Raw genomic sequence first — 15254 nt, forward strand, 5'->3', positions numbered from 1 at the left:
TGGCTTTTGAGCAATTCCCACTTAAAATAGCTATGGGATACTGTTTTGGCACTTCAAAAGCTGCAGGGGGAACAAGACCCTCTATTCCTTCTATGCCATGGGCATGATCAGGATCAGACACATCATTTTAAAATGGCTATATTTGCCTCTAAAATGACATCAGCCTGTCTAGTTTGACCCTAAGGATACTCACTCTTATGATATTTGGACCCAGAATCTTGGGCTCACCATAGCATTGATAAAGCGGTTCTGACCGAGAAGTAATATCAGGGCTCTCTCAGGGTGTCTGTTGTGGGGAGAGGAAAGGGAAGGCGACTAAGCCGCTTTGAGACTCCTTTGGGTAGAGAAAAGTGGCATATAAGAACCAACTCTTCTTCTTGAGTTCTTAAGGGCGCAATTACCTCGTTAAACATTGGGAAACAATTCATTACGCTTTGTTACCAACCTCTCGCTAAGCTTATTCCCCACTGCTGAATATACGTGTGCCACAGGTCACGTGTGTAAGTGCGTTTCTGCAAACAATGCAGAGATAGGGATACAGAAGAAAGTGAGGTGCCATTTCACAAGTCCTTACAGATTTTCTTCCATTCAAGTGAACTTGAAACTATAGCCAGTAATAAACAACTGGATCATAGCTCTTCTGGGTAGAGGTGGCCGAGGGGAAGAAGGGAAGGCTGATTGGTGGGGCAGACAAAGGAAGGTTGGCACAGCTGCACCAGATGTATAGTGCTCAACTAAAAACATCATTGTTTTTCTGATCTCTGAACAGGAGAGTGAATTTACTCTACAAAACTGATTTTGCTCTGCGTGGTCAACCATGTCTTTTTGCTTACAGCGTTTCTTCATCGTTGTTTCTGAAACTTAGTAAACACCGATTTTTCCAGCGTCACAGTGCTGAAAACGCTTCTTTTGTAATGCAGAGATGTTAGTGTGTTTTTGGTCTCCTCCCCTTTTCTTTCGTCTACTAATGGGAGCTCTGCTTTTATCAGCAATCACATTTGCCCTGGCAACTGAGCGGTATGTAAATTAGTAATTACCCTGTGGTATTTATGATGTACTAAAATGAATGAGAAACCATGGAGACGCTGGAAGACCCACTAGGAGGGGCTAGGCAGATACAATGACTCAGATTTTCTGTGATGCAGAACTGTTTGGGACGTTGTATTCAAAAATTTCCTGCAGAATGCAGAACCACAAACGTTTTAAAAAACGACAGCGTAAATTTAATGTTGCAATTTAAAACGGTTTTTATTGAGGAATGCAGAATATGCCCTAGTTAAATCTAGATTGGATTCATGCAATGTACTCTTCATAGGGCTGCCCTTGAAACTGAAGTTGGTACAGAGTGCTATAGCCAGGATGTAGACCATATCACTCCCTCTTGGTCTATCCACTCTGGCTCACAGTCCCAGGTGTTGGGACTTCAAAGCCAGACATAGTTTGGGACCAACATACCTGCAGGATCACCTGCTTCCTTACAAACCTGCCTGACCACTATGGTCGTCTTTCAAGGCTGTGCTTCTGGTGTCTTCGATATCAGAGATTAGATAGGTGGTAACCTAGGAGAAAGCTTTCTTGGTTATTCCACCAAAGGTGTGGAATAGGGTTGGGTGCTTCGGCACCTGAAGTGGCCAGCCTCTGCCAGCGCAGCCAGCCGGTGCGCTGATGCCTGTGCCTCCCCTCCTCGCGGCGCCAAAGCGCCCAACCCTAGTCTGGGGCTTTGTCTGTGCCCTACTGATACCATCTTCCAGCAGTTTAAGACTTTTTTCTTTCATTTGATATTTCCTCAGTGATCCCTCCTTTCTGAGAAATGTTTTAATTTATGTTTTATGCATATATGTAAAACATGTATATTTTTTACTATTTAACTGTTTTAATGATGTAGTGGGGTTGATTTTAATGGTTTTATAATGTCACTTTATCTTGTATGTTTTAAATTGTTAGTGTGGCTCTTGTAAGGGCAGAAAGGTAGAATACAAATTTAGTAAATAAATAACATATATGGAATTATATATTGCTATATTTATTGATAATATAAAGGCCACTAGAAAAGGAGCATTTTAAAGGTTTCCTAGAAATAGTGGCCCAGACAAACCTTGGTAATAAGGCATGGATGACCTAAAGAGAGGAATTCTGTTATCAAGGAATCACCATCATTAGGGCCTGTCTGTTGTCTACATTATAATACTTGGAGCACCAATAATCCCTTGAGATTTTAAGAGTTTGTATAGGATTTCAATATAATGAAACTGTAATTCCAAACAAATATTATCATGAGAGCCAGCATGGTGCAGTGGTCAAAGAGTGGTAGACCCTAATCTGGAATACTGGGCTTGATTCCCCACTCCTTCACATGCAGCCATCTGAGTGACCTTGGACTGTTCTCTTAGAGCTGTCTCAGGCCCACCTACTTCACAGGGTGTCTGCTGTGGAGAGACTAAGGGAAAGGTGTTTGTAAGTCACTTTGAGACTTATTTGGATAGTGACAAAGTATTTTAAAAATCTTCTTGAATAAAATTGGTGGGATTTAGCCTTGAGTGTATCATTATAGGACAGAGCCTTTGCTCCAGTCTCAATATTTGTTCTAGTTTCTTTTCATAAATTTGTGCAGTTGGTAGGATCATTCACTACCTTAAATTTCTCTCCCATCCACAACTCTCAAATGGGATTAACTACCTCTTTAATCAGCAACAAGTTTGCATGTAGTGAAAGCCTGTGTTTAGCTTCTTAAATCTGATATCAGAGCTAGCAAATTCGGTCAATGCATTTTCAAAGTGAACTGTGCCAAAATACTGTTGCACATTTTTTTCATGCAGCAGATGGCACTGTTAATGTCTGAAATAGAAAGGAATCAACAAATAAATTATATTTGGGCTACAGTGCTGAGATATCTGGTGAAAAATTAGTGTAGACTGGTTTTGATGTTTAGGTCATTTTACTTAGACCATAAAATGGTACTTCTCTTTTCATGAGTTCTTACAATATCTGTATCCTATTATGATAGACTAAAAGCCATGGGGAAGGCACTGGCAAACCACCCCGTATTGAGTCTGCCATGAAAACGCTAGAGGGCGTCACCCCAAGGGTCAGACATGACTCGGTGCTTGCACAGGGGATACCTTTACCTTTACCTTTAAAAGCCATGGACATCTTGGAAAAATATTGTACATGACAAAGGATATTTAGAAGATAGTGGTATGGTGGCATCCTGCATTAATAATAGGGGGTACTGAATGAATGAATTCTGATGACAGGTAAAGAGAAGAGCTTTTTTTGCATCTTCTCAAAAATATTACATCTATGAATATACTACCCAATCATAAGTAGGTACAAATTTAGGTAAATTTAATTATTTAAATGAACTTTATTCATTGTGCTGGTGGTGCTAACAAATGATAATTAACTCTCAGTGGTTCCAACCTCCAGGTGGGGCCTGAAGATCTTCCAGAATTAGAACTGATATCCAGGCAACAGATATCAGTTCCCCTTAAACAAATGTCTGCTTTAGTGGGTAAATTCCATGGCATTATATCTCACTGAGGGTTTTGTCCTGACCCAGATTTTAACCCCCAAATCTCTAGGAATTTCCCAGCTCTGCATTGGCAACACTAGAGCTAAATTCTTCTTTGGATTCAAATAAAAAACATTTTTATTTTGGGTTTCTTTTTTTAGAGTGCACATCACTTGTACTTAGATGATTCCCACAATTTCCCTACAACATGTTATTTTCCAAAAATGTTTAGTCACTTGAAAGTGTATGAATAACCTACATACTCAATGCACTTTGTTTGTATGCTCATAAATTATATTTGATTTTTGTATGTTACCCTTTTTTTCAGGCAATGGGCCCCACCATGATCGATGCAGTGTTTATAACCCAAGCAACTTGGTTGATGGAGTTTACTGCCTCCCAATAGGACACTGGATTGAAGTTTCTGGACATACTGATGAGATGAAACACACAACTGACTTTTATTTCAATATAGCTGGACATCAGGCTATTCACTACTCCAGGTAAAATCACAGAGAGTGCGGATTACTAATGGTCTTAGGTTTTTAAGTGTATTTTAAGGAAGATACATGAACTTGAGCATATTTTCTCAAAATAAGTTCACAGTTCTATAGTACTAACTCTCTAATAACTGTGCCTAGAATTGAAGGCAATTCTTCATTTCTATGCTGGGCGCCTGAAGAGCTTGCTCTGTATTTTGCTGATGGTACAGTAAGCTTTCTTAAGGTCACACACAACTAGTAGCACCGTAGAAATATACTTTGTGTGTCTAAGCCATTTTCCTCCCATTTTTTTCTGTAGTTATAAAGACCACGAATCTACATTTTATATAATGAAAAGAGATTAACAGATACAAATCTGAATAGCAAGACAGTTGTTCAATGCTTATGTGAAGAATTAAACAAACGATATAACGTATTCATTGGAAAGGTCAGTAATAAGGAATTAGCTTGTATGAAAATCTGTTCAGGTAATTTCCTTATTGAATTCTAAGAACTTCTGACATGTTAAATGACTGTAAGACTAGGATATGGTAAGTTTATTTTGACAGTGAATGCTATCTGCTGGATTTGAAGTATCAAAGTATAGTCATTTATGCTTTCCAATATGTGTGCGAGTATGTGTATTTCGCCATATGTCAAAATTTGCTCTCTGTTCTTCCCTGTAAAATACATAGAAAAAATTATATAATAAAGCAGAAGGAATATTAAACCACTTATTTTGTATAATAATTCTCATGTGTGAAAGAGAAACCACTGGTATTTATTCAGCTGAAGATTTTGAAAGAAAGCAGGAAAGACATATTTGCCATTTTCTTTGTAGCAAGGAGCCAGCCCTTGGTAGAGGAAAATACTCAAGTTATAATAAAATGTAACCATTTTGATTGCCCTGGTTTGTCTAAAAGTAGTTGTAAAATATATATCACTTCCACACCCATGCAACTTTATTTATTTATTCATTCTTATATGTATATGCTGCCATTCCCCAAAGGCTTACATAAGTTAAAATGTACAATACAATATCTATAGTATAATATAAATAATATAAAATTTAAAATTCAAATTATTATTCCAAACAGCAAAGGGATCAGTAGATGGTGGCATGCAATCCAGATGCAGCCATTAGATAACTGCTGTCTGATACACCAGATTCAAGTCACATATCTAGTGGTTTTAGTTCCAAAAAAATGATGGCAGCCATCCTTACAGAATCTTGACAAGATGGCCTTGATACTGGTCTGATTGCCAGCCATGTGAATATGTGCAGTGGTATTTCAGTGCCTCATTATAGACTTTGAAAATGGACGCTAAGCTTGAATGGGAATGCCACCTTGGAGACTGCTGTAAGTAGTTTTCAAGACTGCTTTGTTACTTAGCTCAGACAGAGTCTTGTGCTCAAAGGACATTGGATTTTATCTCTTTGAAAAATAGATTATATGAAATATTTTTGTGGTAAAAGATTTTTGGGGTTCAGTGGTTTCTGTTTTAGTTTTTGATGTACTTCTTTGCTTTGTATATATAAAACCATGGACTCAGATTATTTGGAAAGCTATTAGTGCTCTTACTCATCATTAATAAAATTAAAGTCAATACTGAACTATGCAATCTGAATCTCTGAAACTGACTCTTTTTGTATGATATGAAAAATGAAAAAGAAATCTTTTCACCTGTTTAAAGAAAAATAACCAGTGTGCTACGTGTCACACTAGAGTAATTTTTTTATTATGGAATTAAAGCATGAACTATTATGAGGAAAGGACTTTTAAATGAAATTTGGTGAGCTGTGCCATTTGAACAGAAACCTAAAATGATGTCCTGTGGTTAATAATGAATTAAAAACAAAATTCTGAACAAAGTTCTGAGGCCCATTTCCCATTCATTGGCTATAGGAGTTCAATAGCAACTGCATCAGTAACAAGAGTTCAAAAATAATGAGCTACAGAGGAAAAGGCATTGATTGTATTGTAAGCTTTAAAGAGAGTCTTGATACAGGCTCTCATTTAAAACAAGAGGACAAGACCTGGATTGCTTTTAATGCATGCTAATGGGTATATCCTGGGCTTTTGGAAGTTGGTGAAAATTTTGCTCTTGCTTTCAGAATGAATAGCATTGAACCTCCTAATGACTCAGGAAAGTTAAACATATTCAGTATGTCATTTATCAATTAAATGGCCCAAAAACGTAACTAACAATGCAGTTCTATGTTGAGTCATCCCAGTTAAAGCCTACTGAAATCAATAACCTTCAACTGGAGTAACTCTGCATAAGATTGTGCTGTAAATTGCAAAAGCAGTGTAGAACAGAGGTGTATAAAGTAATCACTAAACATTATAAAGTTCAGGTTGTGTGCAGACAACTCATCCCCTACCTGATTGGCCCACCCTGCGGTTCTGCTGCCAATAGGGAGAGAGCACTCTCCCCATGAGGGCCAATTGTGGGGCATATCTCTCTTCCTGCTGCTTGCTGGGTGGAAGAGGTGCTGGCTTTTCTGAAAGGCTGTGCTGCTGGTAAATTGCCCCATCCTCACCCTCTTCCCACCCTCCATCTCTCCCAGGCAAGGAAGGTAAGCCAGCTGCTTCCTTTGCCCCCTGTGTTGTTCTCAGGTTTCAGCTCTCTGCTGGAAGGAAGCATAGACAACCTGAGAGGTAGGCAGAGAGAATCAGTATTTCAAAAACAGAATGCCAAGGGACGGAAAGATTGTAATGAATGTCTTGATTCACTCCAATGAGTCAAAGGTTTGATCAGGCAGTCAAAGGGCATCAGCAGAAGTCCAAAACCCAGGCCTCCCAAGTTAATATAGGCTGTCATCAGCCTCTCAATCCTCACTCTGTGAATACTCACAGTCTTCTGTAGTCAGCAGCTGTCTTGCTAACCTGGTTTCATGCCTTTTAGAATGGAACTCTCTTCCAGCACATAGCTGGCATTGCTTAATTGGCTCAGGTGAGCTAGGTGGGCTGACAAGGCAGGGAGCTGCAGCTGGAAGCTGGGCAGAGGAATGAGGAACTCCTGCAACGACTTTGGAATCTAAGCCCTGGTTTGTCTGCAGCTCCATTCCCTTGTGCTAGTCAGAGCTCTCTGCCTTTTGAACATGTGGCTGGGCTAATCTCTCATCCATCTGAGGTGATGCTGGGAGCTCCTGGCAAGGATTTTCCTCCAAGGAGTCCTCACTAATAGGACTTGGGCTCACAATACCTCCCCATGGCCCCACAGATAGCCATCAGAGTACTCTTTGCTTTCCACCACCATCCTGCTCCACATAGAGGCTGGGGAGATCCAGCAACCTTCCCCAGGCAGCATGGCCCTTGGGAGATGTGGGGGGTGGGAAGGAGGCAGCCCACTCCCCACAGCCTTCCCTACCCATCCTGGCCTTTGGGAAATGTGGGGAGGTAGGAAGGAGAGAGACCACCCCTCCATGGACTTCCCTGCCCAGCCTGCTCTTTGGGAGATGGGGGGTGGGAAGGAGGCAGCACCCCCCTGTGCCCTTCTCCACACAGCCTGGCCTTTCGGAAGATGTGGAGAATGTGACGGGAAGAAGGCGACCCTCTGTGCCTGGCCCAGCCTTTTGGAAATGGGGAGAGGAAGGTGGCAGCCCATCCCCATGCAGCTTTCCTGGCCTGGATTTGCTTGCCTGGATGGGAAAGTAGAGTCAGTGGTGACCTGGGTAGACACTCAGGGTGGAGATAGGAGGACCCCTCCAAAGCAGCTGACTTTTCCAGAAGAACTGATGCTTGCTTGCTTGCTTGCTTGCTTCCTTCCTTCCTGAACATTTCCATACCTCCACCTGGAATTTGGCAACCCAGCTGGCTGCACATGAAGGAGGGGTCAGGAATAAAACCCAGCTCTTGAGATTAGTCTGCTCCACTTTACACACTTCACCACACTGAATCTCAAGATTGGGGGCAGCGGGAGGAGAGCCAGAACTCAGAAAAGTCACAGCACAGGTATATGTACTAGCATCCGTTGTATTCCTGAGTGCAATGGGCTTTACTTCTAGCATCAACATAGAGATCTTAGTTGTCATTATTAGACTACTTATAGGTAATCTACAGTTTGATCCTATGAACATTTACTTAAAAGTTCCACTGAGGTAAAGGTTTTTAATATTGTTCTGTGCTTCTTATTGTCCATATAAATTATGACCTATTCTAAAATAGGAGTTATTTTATTAATTTAATTTAAAATATATATCCTGCTTTCCTCCTAAGAGCCCAAAGTACACACACACACACAAATTGGGTTAGTTGTCATCACTATGTGGATTACCCAGAGTCCTATATTTATAACTCCTTTGGGAGTTTCTGCAAATGTCTTAAATTGATATCTAGAATCTGTGGTTACATGTCTGAGGGGAGAGTCTACAAATGTTATAAGTAGTGCTGCCCATCCAGCTGGAAAGGAATGATCTGCCTGCCATGGATTACAGAATTCTTATAGAATTCTTATTGAAACCACCTTTACTGCTGGAAAAGGAGGTTAGTATGGTTGCTGAGAACACATTCTTCCATTTACATTTTGCTCATAAACTATAGACTTGTCTGAGTTACCCATGCTAATGTTTGCTACTGTAACCTCCATTGTAAAATGCTTGTGTGAGGAGCTGCCATTAAGGACAACTGGGAAGCCTCAATTAAGGGAGAATGCACAACCCATTAGTTAATTGGGTGTAGTTGCTTGGAACTTAAAATACCTGTTCTTAAATCAGTTTAAGATGCTGGTTCATGATCTGACCTTTACATGTCTGAAGGCCTACATCTGCCCATATGAACCTTCCTTTACTTATACTAAATCATTTTCAGGGGATCCATTCTTTTGTAATGGTCTTCTTGAAGAGATTAGGAAGATACCTACACTGGCCACCTGTAGAAAAATGTGCACTAGCACTCTGTTTCAGACTGTTTCTGCAGTAGGGATTTGAATTTGTATAGAATAGAGTTTTTCGTCCATTTCCACACTGAAATTCACCTTTTCAAGCACAGACTCCAATTGCCCCCTCATCTGCAGAAATCCGGTTTTCACTTTTTGAAGCAGGATCTAAGAGGGTCTACACCGAGGCTGCCTAATGCAGAAATGCGTGCAATTGGGTCTTCCCCATGCCCACCATTTTGAGTCATTTGGGAATGCCCCTTTCCTCATTATGATCCTCCCTCCCCCTCCCCCTCCCAAGGGAAAGGTGCCCTAGCACTGCCCTCTTCCTTCTGTTGTGCATCTCGGGAGCAAAGACTGCCCAAAACAAGTGGTACCTGCATGCACCTTTCTTTAAACTATGCCCCTTCATTTCACCATTCCCTGCCTTCAATCGCTCCCCCTTCCCATGTGTTTTTTTAAAGGTTATTGCATTACAAGACTGCTACATGGCAATGTGAGGGACTGCTTTAAAAAAACTATTAGGAACAGTGAAAGGCGTGAGGATCGCTGTTGCTGGGGGCAATGACAGTGCACTCTCCAGAAGCCAAGCTGGGATCAGCAAGGTGGCTGAGGTGAAGGTGGGTACCTCTTGCCTGCACTGCCACCTCCAGCTGCTGATCCACGAGAACAGCCATGGCATGGGAGAAGTGCCATGGCAGGGCTGGCAGGGGGAGGAGAGGTGGTTGGACCGACTGGCTGGACACCCTCCTCCTAGTGTGCGCAGGTCCTGCTGCCTCCAGAAGTCAATCCCATATAACCCCAGCCTCTCCAGCTTGCTGCTGAGGTTCGCCTGTACAACACACCTCCTCTTGGTTGTCTGGAGCTTTGGGGCAGCAAAGCAGGGTACGTTCTGCAACCAAGACCCAGCTGTGAACTGGAAGCTTCTCAGGTTGCTGCCAAGGCTTACCTGCATAATGCCTCTCCTCTTTGCCACCTGGAGGTTTGGGGCAGTGAGGGGGGAGTGCTTTCTGCATGTGAGACTCGGTGGCGAGCTGGATGTTTCTCCAGGTTGCTGCCAAGGTTTGCCTGCACAACACATCTCCTCTTTGCTGCCTGGAGCCTTGGGTCAGGGAAAGGGTGTGTGTTCGACATGCAGTGTTTGGTGGCATGCAAGACTCAATCACTTGCATAATTTTTTTAAAAATGAGGTTTTGTACTGCATGTGTGTGTGTGCGGGGAGGGAAATGGGAAATGGTATGAAACAACTACTTACCTACGTTTTTGCATTTCCACCAACTTGTTGGTGTTATGGTTTTGCATTGTAATGCAGTTAGGGTGATTTTTAAACAAAAAATCCAGAATGATTTCAGACTTGGGAGGGGTGTTCAATGGCAACAAATGGCACTGACAGATGATTGGGTGTTTTCATCATATCACAATGATGGAAAAGTTTTTTTTCTAAAGGCTGCTGGGAAATTTTTACTTCCTGTCCCTCAGCTTCAGTGTGGAAACAAATCTAGGGGCTCAAATGAAGGGGAAAAAGAGGGAGAAAAGAGGGGAAGGGGGGAAAAGCTCCCAATGTGGAACTCAGAAATAGTCCGGGACACAATCCCAAACTTTAAAAACAGGACTCTTCACGAAATGATGTCAGGCTGAGTCCTCAATGCTTTTGGGAGATGTGCAGGCTTGTGGGAAAGAGGCTGTCTTTCCCACCCAGCCTGGCCTTTGGGAGATGAAGGGGAGGGGGTGTGAAGGAGGCAGCCCATCCTCCATGGCCTTTCCTGAGCAGACTGGCCTTTGGAAGATGTGAGGGTAGGTGGGAAAGAGGCAGCTGTTTTCTCCAGGAGAACTGATGCCTTCCTTCCCTCCACTCTTCCCTCCCTCCTCTTTCTGTCTTTTTCTTTCTCTGTCTCTTTCTCTCTTTCATCCTGTCTTTCTCTCTTATATCTTCTCTCTCGTCATTCCTTTCTCCCTTCTTCCATTTTTCTTGCTTTTGAGAATGCTGAGCTGGGGGAGACTGCACTTATAGCCAGCACACCCTGCCTCTTTGCTGGGCCTTCATGGCCAAATCTAGGTGCTTTTATGAGACTCCCTGGCTTAGTTCCAGATTCCCTGGCTCTTAGGCTCTAAAAGGGGGTGCCTATTAAATCAACAAAGTCAAAATAAGAGGAGGATCCCACTGACCAAGGGGGTCCTTAAAACTACAGCTTTAGAAGGCTGCACCAGTTTTCATCACTTGTGGCCACTGATTAAATAAGCCCCCTTTTACTTATTGACTATCCTTTTGTGTTGACTTCTGAAAAATCACTTCTTCAGTTTTACCATTTTTGCAGGTGTTTTCTTTATTCCTTTCAGTATTGCTAATAATTGCTTTCTGACCATTCATACCAGCTCACATTTTCTGTAAACAGAAACAATCCTTATGCTGCACTGCTGCCATCAGCAAAGGTGAACAGGGTATTGTGGGACCTTAAAGACTGACTAATGTTTATTCCAGATGTCCTTGAAGGACAGCTCATTTCTTCAGATAATATCAGTGGATCCTCACTGTGCAGTCATTTTATTCAGTGGGTTTGAAAGAAAACAATTCCAACCAGGGCTGTGAAAAGAATGTGGCATAAGTCAAATATATTTAGGTACAACTCAGACCTAATCAGGAAAATGAGACCTTTCAGTAGTTATACTAAGCTAGTTAACACCTGTAATAGATGGAGAGTCATAGGTCTTACAAACAGCATTCACACTGTCTAGTAACATTGAAACAGAGTATGAACTCAAAGATACATAATAGAATTCTCTGTGATGTCCCCTTTTCCTATTTCTGGAAACACGAGACCAAAGAACTCACAGTGGGCTACTCTTCTTGATCAACTTATATTGCCTACCAGTTCAAATTTGGGTGGACAGCAAAATCCAGAAAAGGGACTACATTGTCTTTGGCCTGTATATTGACCAGGGCTTATTTAAAGCTTTCATATTTTATGAGGTAAAGCCGCATGTAGTTTATCAGAAACCAAATTTAACATTTTCTGTTTAGTTTGCCAATAAATCTTTAATCCAACCTGCATGATTTTTAAAGAAAGCAAATATTATTGCTGTTTTTTCCCAAAAGACTTCTTGTTTTTGCAGAATAAAAGACGAAAACACAAAACCCTGTGCAGTTGAATTGCAGTTGTACTTGATAAAGAATGCACTTAAGCATCTTATTTTAAAAATTCTCCTATTCCCAACTTTAATTCATGTCCCTTGGGTTTTCATGGGTTTTCTGTCTGGACAGAACACCATTATAAAAACTCTAAACTATCAAAGAGATTACATTGGCATCTATTGTCATTGGTCCCTCAAAGCCCACTCAACCATCCCAAACAGCAGCAGCTTTAACAACAGTCCTTTGCTGAGCTAGTAAACATCTGTAATGGGTGAAGAGTCACAGATATCATTAGTAGCTTTCACACTGTTTCTGGGAATGCTGAAAGAGAGTTTGAACTCAGAGATGTAACAGCATACTCTGTGATGTTTCTACTTCCTCACTAATCCTGGAAACACAAGACCACAGTGGGCTGCTCTCCCCAACCACTTTGTATGAGGTTGATTGGTTGTCATGCAAAAAAGTTCAAATTCTGATGGATAGCAAAATCTGCAGACGATACTATATTATTTGGTCTTATTTAAAGGATTTGTGTTTTAGCCTGTAGTTTACCAGAAACCAGACCTACGTCTTGTTATCTTTAGTTTGCCTATATGTCTTCAGAACAACACTGAATTATTTCTAAAGTAAACACATTACAGAAATATTGCTGTTTTTTCCGAAGAGACTTCTTGTTTTCGCAAAATAAAACAGGAAAAACAAAACCCCATGCAGTTGAATTGCAGTTGTGCTTGTAAAGAGTACACTTAAGAGGCTCATTTAAAAAAAAATACAAAAACAAACTCCCATTCCCAACTTTAATTGTATGCAGTGGGAAATTTTACTGTGATACTCAGGAGCCAGATATATAACTTGTATAACAGTGAAGAATGTTTTTCAAATCCCCTGCAAACTATGATAAAAATGGCTCTATCAGTTTGCCAACCTGCTTGACGTATGTATTTCATTTCTCTTTATTGATTAAGCAACACTGACAACTCGAAAATCAGGATGTGTCTCATTCCATATTTTCCCCTAAAACATGTGAAGTCATTTGGCAGTACTTTTTCTCACATTCAAATTAACCCCAAGAAAATGGGCCATAGTGATACAGATTTCATTGCAATAAAGGTAAAATTAACCATTTCCACAAACACCAAACTATGCTACTACACAACTGTATAGAGTCATGCTGTGAAATATATACCACCCAATAGAATGAATCAACAAATTCAGTTTCAGTGGCAACCAAAAATGCATAGAAAGGATGTGGGGAAGGCCCTGGCTCATTGCCCGTTGATCCTAAATCAGAAAGTTGAACCATCTAGATAGGGCCTGCAAAAGTGTACTCAAAAAACTGGCAGCCTTATATGGGAGTAGGTAGCCATTTAACAATGTAATTCTAAGAATGCAGTAATCTAAACAGATGTGAACAGAATAACCATAGTCAGATGTTTCTTAAGGAGAGACATGTACAGCCTTATAATGCCAACGTATGCCTCGGTATAATGACATATATCTCATTTAAATAGTTTCCCTTTCATGCTTTATCTGGGATTTTTAAAATATGTTGCGTCCGTTTAACTCTAGTTATATGCTTAGCAGTGTATGTTGCTTTCTGCTCTTATGTTGCCAAATTGAGATGAAATCCCCATAGGCTGCTCACCTTGCAGGTGACTAAACTAGTTTAGATGTCACAAAGCACTGAGTTTTTAAATGTTGGCATCTTGTTTCATAGCCATTGTGTTGTTAAGTGGCGACCAAAAACAGGCTTTTCTTTTAGTTGCCAAGTACATGCCCATGTGAATATCTCAGATAAGTAGACTAAATTGCATCTAAAAAGAAAATTTGCCAGTGCTTAATTAATTTTCACCATGGTGCCACCAATGGTGAGAAGAGGGGGAAATGTAGTGCAGCCTAATTAATTCCAGTAAATTAAAAACCCTGCAGTAGAATTTTCTTATACTATGTGGTTTCAGTAGTGTAGTGAATAAGAAAGATTCTAAATACTGAATTCAATTCATCCTGAACTTGATCAAAATCATGAATAGCACTCGGTAATTTTATAGCTTCATTGTTTTAGTAATATATGGTCTTCATTAATCAATCAAGTGTGGTAAGAGCCAGCATGGTATAGTGTTTAAGAGTGATGAACTCTAATTTAGAGACTCGGTTTTGATTCCCCACTTTTCCACATGCAGCCAGCTGGGTGACCTTGGGCTCATCCCAGGGCTGCTCTCTCAGCCCCACCTACCTCACAAAGTGTCTGTTATGAGGGGAGGAAGGGAAAGTGATTGTAAGCTTTTGGGGCTGCTTTGAGTAGTGACAAGTGGGGTATAAAAATCTTCTATCCATCCCTTTCTTCAGCCAGGTTGTTGCTGTTTTTGCATATCTGCTAAAGTGCACATAACTGCATGCTATAATATAATATAACAACTGCATGCTATAATATAATAGGAAATGAACAGATCCTACTGCTGCTAAGTGTTAGAATTTTCCTTCATCAATGACACCTCATAGGGACATCCCAAGAGAACATTTAGATGTCACAAACAGAGCTCGGTGCTTGGCCCGGTACTTTTTAACATATTTATTAATGATCTAGATGAGGGGGTGGAGGGACTACTCATCAAGTTTGCAGATGACACCAAATTGGGAGGACTGGCAAATACTCCAGAAGATAAAGACAGAGTTCAACAAGATCTGAACACAATGGAAAATGGGCAAATGAGAACAAGATGCAATTTAATAAAGATAAGTGTAAAGTTCTGCATCTGAGTCAGAAAAATGAAAAGCATGCCTACTGGATGGGGGATACGCTTCTAGGTAACACTGCGTGTGAACGAGACCTTGGAGTACTTGTGGATTGTAAACTAAACATGAGCAGGCAGTGTGATGCAGCGGTAAAAAAGGCAAATGCCATTTGGGGCTGTATCAACAGAGGCATCACATCAAAATCACAAGATGTCATAGTCCCATTGTATACGGCACTGGTCAGACCACACTTGGAGTACTGTGTGCAGTTCTGGAGGCCTCACTTCAAGAAGGACGTAGATAAAATTGAAAGGGTACAGAGGAGAGCGACGAAGATGATCTGGGGCCAAGGGACCAAGCCCTATGAAGATAGGTTGAGGGACTTGGGAATGTTCAGCCTGGAGAAAAGGAGGTTGAGAGGGGACATGATAGCCCTCTTTAAGTATTTGAAAGGTTGTCACTTGGAGGAGGGCAGGATGCTGTTTCTGTTGGCTGCAGAGGAGAGGACACGCAGTAA

The 15254-nt window shown here is 41.1% G+C and overlaps 1 protein-coding gene across 6 annotated transcripts in view; it reads left to right on the plus strand.

Moving 5' to 3' along the window:
• EPM2A (EPM2A glucan phosphatase, laforin) overlaps nucleotides 1–15254 on the plus strand; it is a 57630-nt gene that overhangs the window by 13674 nt on the left and 28702 nt on the right. For 4 of the 6 annotated variants that reach the window (XM_077350745.1, XM_077350737.1, XM_077350784.1 and 1 more), the window contains exon 2: nucleotides 3840–4014. In XM_077350745.1, coding sequence (XP_077206860.1) covers nucleotides 3840–4014 — 175 coding nt within the window. Of the gene's footprint in view, nucleotides 1–769; nucleotides 1018–3839; nucleotides 4015–15254 lie in introns of all 6 variants that reach the window. The other 2 variants (XM_077350774.1, XM_077350764.1) reach the window with 2 other exon arrangements.

This window comes from Paroedura picta, chromosome 1 (genome assembly GCF_049243985.1).
Source record: "Paroedura picta isolate Pp20150507F chromosome 1, Ppicta_v3.0, whole genome shotgun sequence".
Lineage (NCBI taxonomy): Eukaryota > Metazoa > Chordata > Lepidosauria > Squamata > Gekkonidae > Paroedura > Paroedura picta.